Here is a 16513-nt window from a genome sequence, read left to right on the forward strand (position 1 = left end):
TCATCCTTGGGAGCAATTTCCAAACGCCTGAAGGTACCACGTTCATCTGTACAAACAATAGTACGCAAGTATAAACACCATGGGACCACGCAGCCATCATACCACTCAGGAAGGAGAAACGTTCTGTCTCCTAGAGATGAATGTACTTTGGTGTGAAAAGTGCCAATCAATCCCAGAACAACAGCAAAGGACCTTGTGAAGATGCTGTAGGAAACAGGTACAAAAAGATCTATATCCACTGTAAAACAAGTCCTATATTGACATAACCTGAAAGACCGCTCAGCAAGGAAGAAGCCACTGCTCCAAAACCGCCATTAAAAAGCCAGACTACAGTTTGCAACTGCACATAAGGACACAGATTGTACTTTTGGGAGAAATGTCCTCTGGTCTGATGAAGCAAAAATAGAACTGTTTGGTCATAATGACCATCGTTATGTTTGGAGGAAAAAGGGGGAGGCTTGCAAGCCAAAGAACACCATCTCAACCGTGAAGCATGGGGGTGGCAGCATCATGCTGTGGGGGTGCTTTGCTGCCTCAGGGACTGGTGCACTTCACAAAATAAATGGCATCCTTTGGATGGAAAATGATGTGGATATATTGAAGCAACATCTCAAGACATCAGTCAGGAAGTTGAAGCTTGGTTGCAAATGGGTCTTCCAAATGGACAATGACCCCAAGCATACTTCCAAAGTTGTGGCAAAATGTCTTAAGGACAACAAAGTCAAGGTATTGGAGTGGCCATCACAAAGCCCTGACCTCAATCCTATAGAACATTTGTGGGCAGAACTGAAAAAGTGTGTGCAAGCAAGGAGGCCTACAAACCTGACTCAGTTACACCAGCTCTGTCAGGAGGAATGGGCCAAAATTCACCAAACTTATTGTGGGAAGCTTGTGGAAGGCTACCCGAAAAGTTTGACCCAAGTTAAACAATTTAAAGGCAATATTAATTGAGTGTATGTAAAGTTCAGACCCACTGGGAATGTGATGAAATAAATAAAAGCTGAAATAAATCAATCTCTATACTATTATTCTGACATTTCACATTCTTAAAATAAAGTGGCGATCCTAACTGACCTAAAACAGGGAATTTCTACTAGGATTAATTGTCAGGAATTGTGAAAAACTGAGTTTAAGTGTATTTGGCTAAGGTGTATGTAAACTTCCGACTTCAACTGTAATTTCCATTGTGGTCCCTATTTTGTAAAACATAAAATACAAAGAGAATTACATAGATACAGTCACATTACAGTGATAGACACAAAAACATTTTGTGATAGACACAAAAACATTCAGCTGTCAGAGATTAACATACTAAATGTACCAGCACATTGCATGCAAAGGCCTATAGCTTTCGGTGTTCAATGTATTTGTGCCACCCATTAATGAGAAACCTATGTCAAGTATAGACCATATTGTGTGCAATACAGGTTATGGAAAAGAGCAGAAGCTCTGATCTATCCATTTAGACCCCAAGTCCTACCTACCAACCTACCTACAGGTTATGGAAAAGCGCAGAAGCTCTGATCTATCCATTTAGACCCCAGTCCTACCTACCAACCTACCTACAGGTTATGGAAAAGAGCAGAAGCTCTGATCTATCCATTTAGACCCCAGTCCTACCTACCAACCTACCTACAGGTTATGAAAAAGAGCAGAAGCTCTGATCTATCCATTTAGACCCCAGTCCTACCTACCAACCTACCTACAGGTTATGGAAAAGAGCAGAAGCTCTGATCTATCCATTTAGACCCCAGTCCTACCTACCAACCTACCTACAGGTTATGGAAAAGAGCAGAAGCTCTGATATATCCATTTAGACCCCAGTCCTACCTACCAACCTACCTACAGGTTATGGAAAAGAGCAGAAGCGCTGATATATCCATTTAGACCCCAGTCCTACCTACCAACCTTCCTACAGGTTATGGAAAAGAGCAGAAGCGCTGATATATCCATTTAGACCCCAGTCCTACCTACCAACCTACCTTCAGGTTATGGAGAATTTGCTCTTTTAGTATTTCTCCAGTAGGTTTCCTCAAGGAGAAAGTATTATATGTCAAAGATAATAAAACAAAAACACTATAGTAAGTTATACAGCAATAAATCAAATGTACTTATGAAGCCCTTTTTACACCAGCAGATGTCACAAAGTGCGATATTTTATTTATTTAACCAGGTAGGCTAGTTGAGAACAAGTTCTCATTTACAACTGTCCAAGATAAAGCACAGCAGTTCGACACATGCAACAACACAGAGTTACACATGGAATAAACAAACATAGTCAATAATACAGTAGAAAAAAGAAAAATCTATATACAGTGAGTGCTAATGAGGTAAGATAAGGGAGGTAAGGCAATAAATAGGCCATGGTGGCGAAGAAATTACAGTATAGCAATTAGACACTGGAATGGTAGATGTGCAGAAGATTAAAAATATATATATATATAAAAAAGAGATATTAGAAACCCAACCTAAAACCGCAAACATCAAGCAATGCAGATGTAGAAGCACGGTGGCTAGGAAAAACTCCCTGGAAAGGCAGGAACCTAGGAAGAAATTTAAAGAGGAACCAGGCTCTGAGGGGTGGCCAGTTCTCTTCTGGCTGTGCCGGGTGGAGATTATAAGAGTACATGGCCATTTAAGGCCAGATTGTTCTTCAAGATGTTGAAAAGTTCATAGATGACCAGCAGGGTCATAATATTCAGTGCGAGACAGCTGGTGCAGTAGAGAGAGAGAGAGTAGAAAACAGCAGGTCTGGGACAAAGTAGCACGTCCGGTGAAGAAGTCAGGGTTCCCTAGCTGCAGGCAGACCAGTTGAAACTGGAGCAGCAGCACGACCAGGTGGACTGGGGTCAGCCAGGAGTCATCAGGTCAGATAGTCCTGAAGCATGATCCTAGGGCTCAGGTCCTCCGGGAGGGGAGGGAGAGAGAATTAGAGGGAGCATACTTAAATTCACACAGGACACCAGATAAGACAGGAGAATTACACCAGATATAATAGACTGACCCTAGGCCCCGGCACATAGACTATTGCAGCATAGATACTGGAGACTGAGACGGGTGGGTTGGGGGACACTGTGGACCAGTCTGGCGATATCCCCGGACAGAGCCAACCAGGCAGGATACAACCCCACACACTTTGTCAAAGCACAGCCCCCACACAACTAGAGGGATATCAACAGACCACCAAGTTACTAGCCTGAGACAAGGCTGAGTATAGCCCACAAAGATCTCCTCCACCGCACGAGCCCGAAGGGGCGCTAAACCAGACAGGAAGATCACGTCTGTGACTCAACCCCCTCAAGTGACGCACCCTTACTAGGGACAACATGGAAGAGCAGTAGTAATGTCCGCAAAAACACTACAGTAAGTACTACAGTATACTACAGTCCGCAAAAACACTACAGTTTAACAACAGTATACTACAATCCACAAAAAACACTACATTAATTTCTATAGTATATATTACAGTATACAGGTTACATATATACTACAGTAAATACTAAACACTACATTGAATACTACAGTGAAGTCTGCAAAAACACTACAGTGAATACTATAGTATTTATACCATAGTATACTATAGTATTTTTTAATGTGGCTTGCCTTCAACCTTCATTTACATACCTATTGAAATTAAAATGTACAGTGTCTTGTGAAAGTATTCGGCCCCCTTGAACTTTGCGACCTTTTGCCACATTTCAGGCTTCAAACATAAAGATATAAAATTGTATTTTTTTGTGAAGAATCAACAACAAGTGGGACACAATCATGAAGTGGAATGACATTTATTGGATATTTCAAACTTTTTTAACAAATCAAAAACTGAAAAATTGGCCGTGCAAAATTATTCAGCCCCTTTACTTTCAGTGCAGCAAACTCTCTCCAGAAGTTCAGTGAGGATCTCTGAATGATCCAATGTTGACCTAAATGACTAATGATGATAAATACAATCCACCTGTGTGTAATCAAGTCTCCGTATAAATGCAAATGCACTGTGATAGTCTCAGAGGTCCTTTAAAAGCGCAGAGAGCATCATGAAGAACAAGGAACACACCAGGCAGGTCCGAGATACTGTTGTGAAGAAGTTTAAAGCCGGATTTGGATACAAAAAGATTTCCCAAGCTTTAAACATCCCAAGGAGCACTGTGCAAGCGATACTATTGAAATGGAAGGAGTATCAGACCACTGCAAATCTACCAAGATCTGGCCGTCCCTCTAAACTTTCAGCTCATACAAGGAGAAGACTGATCAGAGATGCAGCCAAGAAGCCCATGATCACTCTGGATGAACTGCAGAGATCTACAGCTGAGGTGGGAGACTCTGTCCATAGGACAACAATCAGTCGTATATTGCACAAATCTGGCCTTTATGGAAGAGTGGCAAGAAGAAAGCCATTTCTTAAAGATATCCATAAAAAGTGTTGGTTAAAGTTTGCCACAAGCCACCTGGGAGACACACCAAACATGTGGAAGAAGGTGCTCTGGTCAGATGAAACCAAAATTGAACTTTTTGGAAACAATGCAAAACGTTATGTTTGGCGTAAAAGCAACACACCATCCCCACTGTCAAACATGGTGGTGGCAGCATCATGGTTTGGGCCTGCTTTTCTTCAGCAGGGACAGGGAAGATGGTTAAAATTGATGGGAAGATGGATGGAGCCAAATACAGGACCATTCTGGAAGAAAACCTGATGGAGTCTGCAAAAGACCTGAGACTGGGACGGAGAGTTGTCTTCCACAAGACAATGATCCAAAACATAAAGCAAAATCTACAATGGAATGGTTCAAAAATAAACATATCCAGGTGTTAGAATGGCCAAGTCAAAGTCCAGACCTGAATCCAATCGAGAATCTGTGGAAAGAACTGAAAACTGCTGTTCACAAATGCTCTCCATCCAACCTACTGAGCTCGAGCTGTTTTGCAAGGAGGAATGGGAAAAAATGTCAGTCTCTCGATGTGCAAAACTGATAGAGACATACCCCAAGCGACTTACAGCTGTAATCGCAGCAAAAGGTGGCGCTACAAAGTATTAACTTAAGGGGGCTGAATAATTTTGCACGCCCAATTTTTCAGTTTTTGATTTGTTAAAAAAGTTTGAAATATCCAACAAATGTCGTTCCACTTCATGATTGTGTCCCACTTGTTGTTGATTCTTCACAAAAAAATACAGTTTTATATCTTTATGTTTGAAGCCTGAAATGTGGCAAAAGGTCGCAAAGTTCAAGGGGGCCGAATACTTTCGCAAGGCACTGTAATTAACTATGGTACAGTATATTGAAATATTAAATATTTCCACAAATCTTGATCAGTCTGTAATTGTTGTAGCTTTGTGGTATTGTATGTTGAGGTTCTGTGAAAAGGCCTGGGGTGTATTCATTACAGAAACCATTAATCGTTTAATAACCAAACGGAAGTGTTTTTATTGGACAAATTCAGGTAAGTTCCACCCCATTTCACTCCGTTTGCTTCCGTTTAAGAAATGTTTTGCAACACAATCGATGCAATGAATAGACCCCTGTGGTTTCGTAGGAGTGCCAAGGAGGTGAGGCAACTATCAGTTTGGTAATCATTAATCTCGCCAAAGGCATACGCCACACACAGCAGCTTCCAGTATAAGAGCCAAAACATATATTTTTATTTTCATGCTCAATTTCCCAGCACAATATATTACTGAGAGAATTAAAACAAAAATTCTAGTCATGCAATAATTATTAACAATACAAATGCATCTACATTTAAGGACATATTTTATCAGATCAGAAGCAGAGACAATATTTGAAGCCATGTTGTTGTTAGTGTTTTGCTTATTATAGCCAATATTTTCTAATCATAGAAAGTACAATGTTTAAATTATCCTAAGGCAATAGATGGACTGCATGTAATTAAAAAGGGTGTGAGACTGGTACTCATTACTCTGATTGTGTTGCAAAATGTTTCTTAAACAGAAGCAAATGGAACAAAACGGGGGAGGGACCTACCTGAATTGGTCCAATAGAAACTCTCATTGTATTTGCTGTTTGGCTAATTATTACACCTGTTTCAGAGTTTCAGGTGAAAGCAACTGAAGAGAAGGCAAGCAAAAGTTTTGTTTTGGTTCACTCTGTCAAGCCTCTTGGAAACTACATTATCTTTGGAATATTGCTGTGCAGAAAGGTAATTTGGATTCATTCATTATGTGATTGTTGAATTAAATACTGCTCAGGAATATTATGAATATGTGCTGATGTACTTGAGAGGTTAAAGTACAAATTCCTGACTCACTCAGCAACAGCCGTTAAATTGGAGAGGAGAACTTGGTGAAAATAGAGTTGGTAGGTATCGTTGAGGATCTGAACAGGTTTATATGTTTTAATTCTGTGCAGGGTTGTCTATCCCTTGGAAAGTGTATATTGTTAAGGGAAAACAAGTGTCCCATTATCAGTCATTTCAGTGCATGATAAACACTTATCTCCCTCACTAGCTTTAAGCACCAACTGTCAGAGCAGATTACTGCACCTGTACATAGCCCACCTATAATTTATCCCAAACAACTACCTCTTTCCCTACTGTATTTATTTTATTTATTTATTTTTGCTCCTTTGCACCCCATTGTTTTTATTTCTACTTTACACATTCTTCCACTGCAAATCTACCATTCCAGTATTTTACTTGCTATATTGTATTTACTTTGCCACCATGGCCTTTTTGCCTTTACCTCCCTTATCTCACCTCATTTGCTCACATCGTATATAGACTTGTTTATACTGTATTATTGACTGTATGTTTGTTTTACTCCATGTGTAACTCTGTGTCGTTGTATGTGTTGAACTGCTTTGCTTTATCTTGGCCAGGTCGCAATTGTAAATGAGAACTTGTTCTCAACTTGCCTACCTGGTTAAATGAAGGTGAAAAAAATAAATAAAGACTACCTGTTTGCTGAGTAATGCTTCCTAGAAACTAGATTAGAATCACAATGAGGAAGTACACATTCAAATGACTCAGGTAGTCATTGTAATCATATTTCTCTTGATGTGCCATACAGGTTTACCAACATGGTCACTCTGGGAAAGAGCCTAACATGCTCAAGACTACAGTTAGCTGTGATGTTTGTGGTAACAGTTTATCTGAATACAGGTGAGTAATGCAATGTTTCCTAACCTAGTCGCCCTACGACATCCACTATTTTGGGCCCTTCTAAGCCCACTCTGCACCAGACAAAGTCCACTTTTAAACTGATTCATTTCTAGGTCCATTTCTCTTTGTCAGGGGATATAAAATGTGCCTGTGTGACAGCCATTGACTATATGCACATCCTTACACGAGGTTTATGTCACCTGATGGAGCCGGGTGGAGCCCAGACAGTGTCCCAGGTCAGGGAATTACAATGTCCGCTTCTGTTCACCCATTAGCTGGTGTCTGTCCTACATGTTCGATATATCACATTATACTTATACAAACTGCGTAACTGATGTCCAACAATTGGGGATATTCACTAGGAATCAAACAGAACCAAATGGAAACAAATGAAACTGGCAGGGACCTACCTGAATTTGTCTAATAGTGAAAACCTGTTTTTAGAAATGTTTGCGCATTTTATGAATCAAATCAAATCAAATTTTATTTGTCACATACACATGGTTAGCAGATGTTAATGCGAGTGTAGCGAAATGCTTGTGCTTCTAGTTCCGACAATGCAGTAATAACCAACAAGTAATCTAACTAACAATTCCAAAACTACTGTCTTATACACTGTGTAAGGGGATAAAGAATATGTACATAAGGATATATGAATGAGTGATGATACAGAGCAGCATAGGCAAGATACAGTAGATGATATCGAGTACAGTATATACATGTGAGATGAGTATGTAAACAAAGTGGCATAGTTAGTGGCTAGTGATACATGTATTACATAAGGATGCAGTCGCTGATATAGAGTACAGTATATACGTATGCATGTGAGATGAATAATGTAGGGTAAGTAACATTTATATAAGGTAGCATTGTTTAAAGTGGCTAGTGATATATTTACATTTCCCATCAATTCCCATTATTAAAGTGGCTGGAGTCAGTGTCATTGTCAGTATGTTGGCAGCAGCCACTCAATGTTAGTGGTGGCTGTTTAACAGTCTGATGGCCTTGAGATAGAAGCTGTTTTTCAGTCTCTCAGTCCCAGCTTTGATGCACCTGTACTGACCTCGCCTTCTGGATGATAGCGGGGTGAACAGGCAGTGGCTCGGGTGGTTGATGTCCTTGATGATCTTTATGGCCTTCCTGTAACATCGGGTGGTGTAGGTGTCCTGGAGGGCAGGTAGTTTGCCCCCGGTGATGCGTTGTGCAGACCTCACTACCCTCTGGAGAGCCTTACGGTTGAGGGCGGAGCAGTTGCCGTACCAGGCGGTGATACAGCCCGACAGGATGCTCTCGATTGTGCATCTGTAGAAGTTTGTGAGTGCTTTTGGTGACAAGCTGAATTTCTTCAGCCTCCTGAGGTTGAAGAGGCGCTGCTGCGCCTTCTTCACGATGCTGTCTGTGTGAGTGGACCAATTCAGTTTGTCTGTGACGTGTATGCCGAGGAACTTAAAACTTGCTACCCTCTCCACTACTGTTCCATCGATGTGGATAGGGGGGTGTTCCCTCTGCTGTTTCCTGAAGTCCACAATCATCTCCTTAGTTTTGTTGACGTTGAGTGTGAGGTTATTTTCCTGACACCACACTCCGAGGGCCCTCACCTCCTCCCTGTAGGCCGTCTCGTCGTTGTTGGTAATCAAGCCTACCACTGTTGTGTCGTCCGCAAACTTGATGATTGAGTTGGAGGCGTGCGTGGCCACGCAGTCGTGGGTGAACAGGGAGTACAGGAGAGGGCTCAGAACGCACGTAGGTATTCACACTCCTGAGTCAATACTTTGTAGAAGCACCTTTGGCAGAGGTTACAGTCTTAATGGGTACTTCTTTAAGAGCTTTCCACAACATTTCCCCATTTTATTCTTTCAAAATGTTCAAGCTGTCAAATTGGTTGTTGATCATTGCTAGATAACCATTTTCAGGTCTTGCCATTGATTTTCAAGTAGATTTAAGTCAAAACTGAAACTCGGCCACTCAGGAACATTCACCGTCTTCTTGGTAAGCAACTCCGTGTTTTATTGGATTTGCCCCAAACATAACACTTTGTTTTCAGGACAAAAAGTTATTTGCTTTTCCAAATTTTTTGCAGTATTACTTTAGAGCCTTGTTGCAAAAAGAATGCATGTTCAGAATAAAAATATTTCAGTACAGGCTTCCTCCTTTTCACTCTGTCAATTAGGTTAATATTAGTATTGTGTAGTAACTACAATGTTGTTGATCCATCCTCAGTTTTCTCCTATCACAGCTGTTTTGAAGTCACCATTGGCCTCATGCCCATTTCTCCTTCTCCCAAATCCAGTCAGCTGATGTTCTGAAAGAGCTGCAAAATCTGGACCCCTACAAATCAGCCGGACTAGACAATCTGGACCCTTACTTTCTAAAATGGACCCTTACTTTCTAATCATTCTAAAATGATCTGCCAAAATTGTTGGAACCCCGATTACTAGCCTGTTCAACCTCTTCTCAGTGTCGTCTGAGATTCCCAAAGATTGGAAAGCAGCTGCGGTCATCCCCCTCTTCAAAGGGGGGACACTTTTGACCCAAACTGCTACAGACCTACATCTAGGCTACCCTGCCTTTCTAAGGTCTTTGAAAGCCAAGTCAACAAACAGATTACTGACCATTTTGAATCCCACCATACCTTCTCCGCTATGCAATCTGGTTTCAGAGCTGGTCATGGGTGCACCTCAGCCACGCTCAAGGTCCTAAACAATATCTTAACAGCCATCTATAAGAAACAATACTGTGCAGCCATATTCATTGACCTGGCCAAGGCTTTCGATTCTGTCAATCACCACATCCCCATCGGCAGACTCGAAAGCCTTGGTTTCTCAAATGATTGCCTCACCTGGTTAACCAACTACTTCTCTGATAGAGTTCAGTGTGTCAAATCTGAGTGCCTGTTATCCAGGCCTCTGGCAGTCTCTATGGGGGTGCCACAGGGTTCAATTCTTGGACCAACTCTTCTCTGTATACATCAATGTCGCTCTTGCTGCTGGTGAGTCTCTGATCCACCTCTACGCAGACGACACCATTCTGAATACTTCTTGCCCTTCTTTGGACTGTGTTAACAACCCTCCAGATGAGCTTCAATGCCATACAACTCTCCTTCCGTGGCCTCCAATTGCTCTTAAATACAAGTAAACCTAAATGCATGCTCTCCAACCAATCGCTACCTGCACCTGCCCGCCCGTCCAACATCACTACTCTGGACGGTTCTGACTTAGAATATGTGGACAACTACAAATACCTAGGTGTCTGGTTAGATTGTAAACTCTCCTTCCAGACCCACATCAAACATCTCCAATCCAAAGTTCAATCTAGAATTGGCTTCCTATTTTGCAACAAAGCATCCTTCACTTATGCTGCCAAACATACCCTTGTAAAACTGAGCATCCTACCGATCCTTGACTTTGGCAATGTCATTTACAAAATAGCCTCTAATACCCTACTCAATTAATTGGATGCAGTCTATCACAGTGCCATCAGTTTTGTCACCAAAGCCCCATATACTACCCATCACTGCAACCTGTACGCTCTCGTTGGCTGGCCCTCGCTTCATACTCGTCGCCAAACCCACTGGCTCCAGGTCATCTACAAGACCTTGTTAGGTAAAGTCCCCTCTTATCTCAGCTCGCTGGTCACCATAGCAGCACCCACCTGGAGCACGCGCTCCAGCAGGTATATCTCTCTGGTCACCCCCAAAACCATTTCTTCCTTTGGCTGCCTCTCCTTCCAGTTCTCTGCTGCCAATGACTGGAACGAACTACAAAAATCTCTGAAACTGGAAACACATCTCCCTCACTAGCTTTAAGCAGCTCACAGATTACTGCACCTGTACATAGCCCATCTACTGTATAATTTAGCCCAAACAACTACCTCTCCCTCTAATTTATTTATTTAGCTCCTTTGCACCCCACTATTTCTCTCTACTTCGCACTTTCTTCCACTGCAAATCTACCATTCCAGTGTTTTACTTGCTATATTCTATTTACTTCGACACCATGGCCTTTTTTTTGCCTTTAACTCCCTTATCTCACCTCATTTGCTCACATCGTATATAGACTTATTTTTCAACTTTATTATTGACTTTTGTTTTACTCCATGTGTAACTCTGTGTCGAACTGCTTTGCTTTATCTTGGCCAGGTCGCAATTGTAAATGAGGACTTGTTCTCAAATTGCCTACCTGGTTAAATAAAGGTTAAATAAAATAGTGAAATCCAATTGGTTTCCTTCCTCACCGGCAACTGAGTAAGGAAGGACACCTGTATCTTTGTAGTGACTGCGTGCATTGATACACAATCCAAAGTGTAATTAATAACTTCACCATGCTCAAGGGGATATTCAATGTCTGCTTTTTTTACATTTTTACCCATCTACCAATAGGTGCCCTTCTTTGCGAGGCATTGGAAAATCTCCCTGGTCTTTGTGGTTGAATCCGTGTTTGAAATTCACTGCTCGACTGAGGGACCTTACAGATTATTGTATGTGTGGGGTATAGAGATGAGGTAGTCCTTCAAAAATCATGTTAAACACTTATTGCACATAGTGAGTCCATGCAACTTATGTGACTATTATTGTACTCCTGAACGTATTTAGGCTTGCCATAACAGGGTTGAATACTTACTAACTCAAGACATTTGTTTTTTGTTAATTTGTAAAAAAAAATCTGAAAAACATAATCACACTTTGACATTATGGAGTATTTATTGTGTGTTGGCCAGTGACAAACATTTAGATGTTGTAATCCATTTTAAATTCAGGCTGTAACTGAAGGCACTGTACAGTATGCTGAATTAGTCACAGGATGTTGTTAACACAATGCTGTTAATGCAGGAACTTGTCACTTTAGTTTGAAACTAGTCTAAGTTTCTTGAATGTGTGTGTTTCTCTAAACCCTAAGATATCACAGTGGCTATGCAGATAACATCCACAGGGTCTCAGACCATTCAAAGAGCCCAGGGGGAGACAGTCATGCTGGGGTGCACATACACCCCTGCCCCCTCTGACACAGGAGATCTGGACATTGAGTGGTTGAGTGTCCATCCAGACATGACCCAGAAAGACCAGCTGGTGAGACTACAGAGCAGGAGATAGAGGCGGGTCTTGTTATGGATAATTTAAGGGGAGGGTTTGGAGATGCAACATGGGTCGTAAAACGAATACGTTAGTCTTAACATCCACTCATATCTTTGGCAGACTAGTCTTGGAGATGTTGTTTAGCTACAGGCGATCTTATCCTCATTGTTGCAGTAGAAAAACCTGTTAACATTTGTTCTCAAGACTTGTTGCTTTGTCATTGACGCAAATCTCTATCTCTCAGGTCATATCTTATACAGGAGGGCAGAAATTGCATTACGGGGACCCCAGCTTGTCTAAGAGGATGGACTTCACAGGAGACCCCGCGTTGGGAGACGCATCCGTCTCCATCTCTGCAGTGAAAGCCTCAGACACAGCCACCTACCAGTGCAAAGTCAAGAAGGCGCCGGGTGTCGACATGCGAAAAGTCACTCTGGTGGTGATGGGTGAGGAAGGCCGCCCCTCCCAGACTGGTTTCTGTTTGACCAATTTCATCATTCCACTGTCCTCTGTTTTTAAATCTGCTTTATCACTGAAAAGGAATTTGAACACCCTGGTGCTCCTTTTGTTCTTATCAATATACTAATTTTCTTGGAAATGCACTTAGAAGGAATCAACACATTTACACAATGGCCCACTTTGTCATTGGTCGCAGAGTTAAGTAAAACAAAGGAAATGGTATTCACTTGTACTGTATACTTACTCTACACACTCTTTATGAAGTTGTTTTCCTGAGACAGTTTAACCTCTTCTCTTACACCAGTCCCTCCATCAGTGCCTAAGTGTTGGGTTGAAGGCGTTGAAGAGAAGGGAGCTGATGTCTCCCTGCGATGCAAGTTATCCGTGGGATCCACCCCCCTTAACTATGTCTGGATCAGAGAGAGTGGAGGGGCCATCCCGCCTACAGCAACACAAAGTAGGAAACAGGAACTAAAGTCTCTAGATAAGACATGGGTCTACACATAACCATAGGTCTACTGTGCATGTTGATATACTGAGGTGAGGTGTGGTTTGTAGCTAGCAGTGATTGTCTTTGTGTTCCATTTAGACTCTCAGACTGGAGAGTTGATGATAAGAAATCACTCAGAGAGCTACATGGGAAATTATCTGTGTGTGGTGTCGAATCCTGTGGGCAAAGAGCAGTGTAAATACACCCTGCACGCATACAACCGTAAGTTTAATTGGGAGAAAGTGAGGAACGGTGCCTATGTGTGAACCTGTCTCTGAATATCATGACTTCCTTTTTAGCTCCCAACAAAGCAGGGATCATAGCAGCTGCTGTGATTGGTGCACTGCTACTGTTGCTCCTCCTCCTGCTCCTCATATGGCTTCTGATCTGCTGCTGCCACAAACGTCGCTACGAGAAGGAGGTTGCACATGAAATAAGGTATGAAATATGACATTCCATACCTTCCAAGAATTACATGCAGCAGACAAACTGTAAAATGTGTTTAACTCCTACCGTTCTGTGCCACTCTTCCATGGCCTGGCCCTGCCCAACAGGGAGGATGCCCCAGCCCCAGAGAGCCGACCTGCCAGCAGGAACTCCAGCTTCCGCTCGGTCCTAGGCTTCCGCTCCCCCCCTGGGGCAGTCTATAGCTCAGTGACAAAAGGTCAGCCCAAGAGGACAGAGTCAGACAATAGGAGCTTCTACACCAACAGTAGCATAGGCATGCCTGCCCCCAGCAAGCAGAAAGCCCCTCATTTGCCACCTGTGCTGAAATATGACAGCAGTAATGGTTACCCTGTGTAACAATGTTTTGGGTTGGGGTAAGGATAAGCATGAAACCTCATAATTTTTAATTAATTAATTTTTGTAATTCTTGGAAGGCCAGCCTTCAGTATAAACAGCTATATCACATGCAGACCCGGCATTACAGGATATGTATAATCTCATTCCCATGCTACTTCCACCCTGTACTTTGTGCAATAGCCTAAAAACTCTTGGTGCAATAGTGCAACGGATAATGTTTTAGTCACGTGAAGCTCAATTGAGGATTTTGCCAATGAGAATGAACGAGATGATATTTAAAGTGTATGTCAGATGAAGTGGTGTAAAAATACTTGAAAGTACTACTTAAGTTGTTTTTTGGGATATCTGTACTTCACTATTTATATTTGACTACATTCCTAAAGAAAATAATGTACTTCTTACTCCATACATATTCTGACACCCAAAAAGTACTTGTTACATTTTGAATGCTTAGCAGGACATAAATTGTCTAATTCACACTTATCAAGAGAACGTCCCAGGTCATCCCTACTGCCTCTGATCTGGCGGACTCACTAAGCACATGCTTCATTGGTAAATTATATCGTAGCGTTGGAGCGTCTCCCTGGCTATCCGTTAAAAGTTTGCTTAATATAAGAATTTAAAAAATAATTTATACTTTTACTTTTGATGCTTAAGTATATTTTAGCAATTACATTTACTTTTGGTACTTAAGCAAATATTTTTAGACTCAAGTAGCATTTTACTGGGTGACTTTTACTTGAGTCATTTTCTATTAAGGTATCTTTACTTTGGGTACTTTTTCCACCACTGGTCAGATGTATGTTTTTTATTCTATGCATGACTTATTTTGTCTAACAGACAAGTAACCAAAATGTTTAATCTTTTCTATGAGTTTTCAATGAAAATATATATTTTTTTAATCAAGCACTTGATTCTGAATCAGTTGTATCCTGTACATTTGTGTCACCAATCGAAAAAGCTAATGACCCCACCCTCAATACACCAGGCCAATGATTGTTAATACGGAATGACATTGTGTGCCAGTCATATGTGATTTAAGATATTGATTTTGATATAAAACTTAACGACTGATTTCATACTGACTAGCCTCAGAAGGCAGACAGTTCAAAGAATAAAAGCTTGAAGAAACTCTATGATCAAATGATTTTTTTCAATCTTAGCACGGTGGAATGTCTACAATGATTGATTTGGATGCAAGGATCACTGGGTTTTTGCCTTTTTTTTGGTTTCCATCATAGTATAATATTGATCTGTCTAGACTCCTCATTCCAGATTCAAACCTGCCACAAATAATTAGGCATGCTTTCGTTGTGGTCTTGCCAAGCAGAATGCTTTAAGAGTCAACACCCAGAGCACCAACCCTGTACAGTGTTGAATAAACACAGAACATGAAGGTGAGCCAAACGCAGGTTGCCCCCTTTATCACATGTAAATCGACCCTGTGGAACGGATGTGTAGATCTGTGGCCATAGGAAGGATATTTGCATGGGAACTGGACCCTGAGGTTTTGTTCAGTATCTGTGGTTTTGTCAACATGTCATTCTGCAATACATCTGGTTCAGTAATTCCACCGGATATACACAGAGCGAATTGGCCAGTGTTACCTAGTGTTGATTCAGGAGTTAAATTAACACGGTGTAAAATAACCCCAGTGTTGTGTGATTGTGTCAGTTTTACTTTGTGGATAGTAAAACATTCCCATCAAAACCATGGCCATCGTTATCAGATTTCCCAGCATGCTCTACAGCAAAACATTTTTTAGGATTGTTTTTCATATCTGTGCTTTTGCATGTACATTGATTGTGTAGCGTAAGACTAATCCATCAAATATAAATAAAACAATTCTAAACTATTCCAGTCCAATGTTCCTAACCCTGACAGTCATTCTGAATGCATGTTGCAGGTGAATAAAACATTCCAAATGTTGGATTCCCTAACTCAGGCTGTCTTCCAATAGGAATTACACATCACATTGCAAGCCAGCATAATATGACTTGTAGGCCTGATGTGGCCTGTAAACCAGGAGGTTCCTAACACCACTGTTATAAGGGAAAACTTGGCCATCAAAGGTCTTATGATATTTTTAATGTATTGTCCTAACAAGTTTAATTTGAATGATAATATTCACCTCCAGTAGGAACATGAACAAATTCAACAACCATGTCTCTGTCACTAACAAATACAGGCATGGGTGGTAACTCAACAATGAATTTGAAAAGGCAAGGAACACTGGTAAATGTATATTGGAGGTGGGGTCGTGGCTTTCAATTGTTTTTGGCCATCTGTGAGTGGACGTTTTGCAGCCTACCAGTTTGTGGTCTATGGTTATATTAATTAGAGAACGTGTCAGAATATAGGGATCAATGAAAGAAAGTCTGTTTCAGCACCAACTGGTAAATTTAAAAATACTCTAACAATTTCCTAAATAATCTACAAGATCAGTTAGGAAAGTATTTCTGAATCATAAAAAAGTTGGAGAGCCTTTACGCACAAAATATATTGATGACTCAAAAATAGTGGTTTAATTCATGCTGAAAGTTGCCATATTCAAGATCAATGCATGAAATATTGGA

At 41.2% G+C, this 16513-nt stretch overlaps 1 protein-coding gene across 1 annotated transcript; it reads left to right on the top strand.

Moving 5' to 3' along the window:
- The first annotated feature begins 6002 nt into the window (after window positions 1-6002).
- LOC110535989 (coxsackievirus and adenovirus receptor homolog) lies at window positions 6003-15792 on the top strand. The gene is made up of 8 exons (XM_021621425.2): window positions 6003-6153; window positions 7022-7113; window positions 12009-12178; window positions 12429-12630; window positions 12948-13100; window positions 13233-13355; window positions 13433-13571; window positions 13688-15792. The coding sequence occupies exons 2-8, from the start codon at window positions 7032-7034 to the stop codon at window positions 13935-13937; spliced, it is 1119 nt and encodes a 372-aa protein (XP_021477100.1). The 5' UTR covers window positions 6003-6153; window positions 7022-7031; the 3' UTR covers window positions 13938-15792.
- Window positions 15793-16513: the final 721 nt, after the last annotated feature.

The sequence above is a fragment of the Oncorhynchus mykiss genome, chromosome 11 (assembly GCF_013265735.2).
Source record: "Oncorhynchus mykiss isolate Arlee chromosome 11, USDA_OmykA_1.1, whole genome shotgun sequence".
Lineage (NCBI taxonomy): Eukaryota > Metazoa > Chordata > Actinopteri > Salmoniformes > Salmonidae > Oncorhynchus > Oncorhynchus mykiss.

Bases quoted from the DNA above. Each gene is read 5' to 3' on its own strand.
- LOC110535989 (XM_021621425.2), top strand. From the start codon at position 7,032: ATGGTCACTCTGGGAAAGAGCCTAACATGCTCAAGACTACAGTTAGCT. The intron at 7,114-12,008 runs GTGAGTAATGCA...CTAAACCCTAAG, and splicing joins AACAGTTTATCTGAATACAG to ATATCACAGTGGCTATGCAG. The intron at 12,179-12,428 runs GTGAGACTACAG...TCTATCTCTCAG, and splicing joins TGACCCAGAAAGACCAGCTG to GTCATATCTTATACAGGAGG.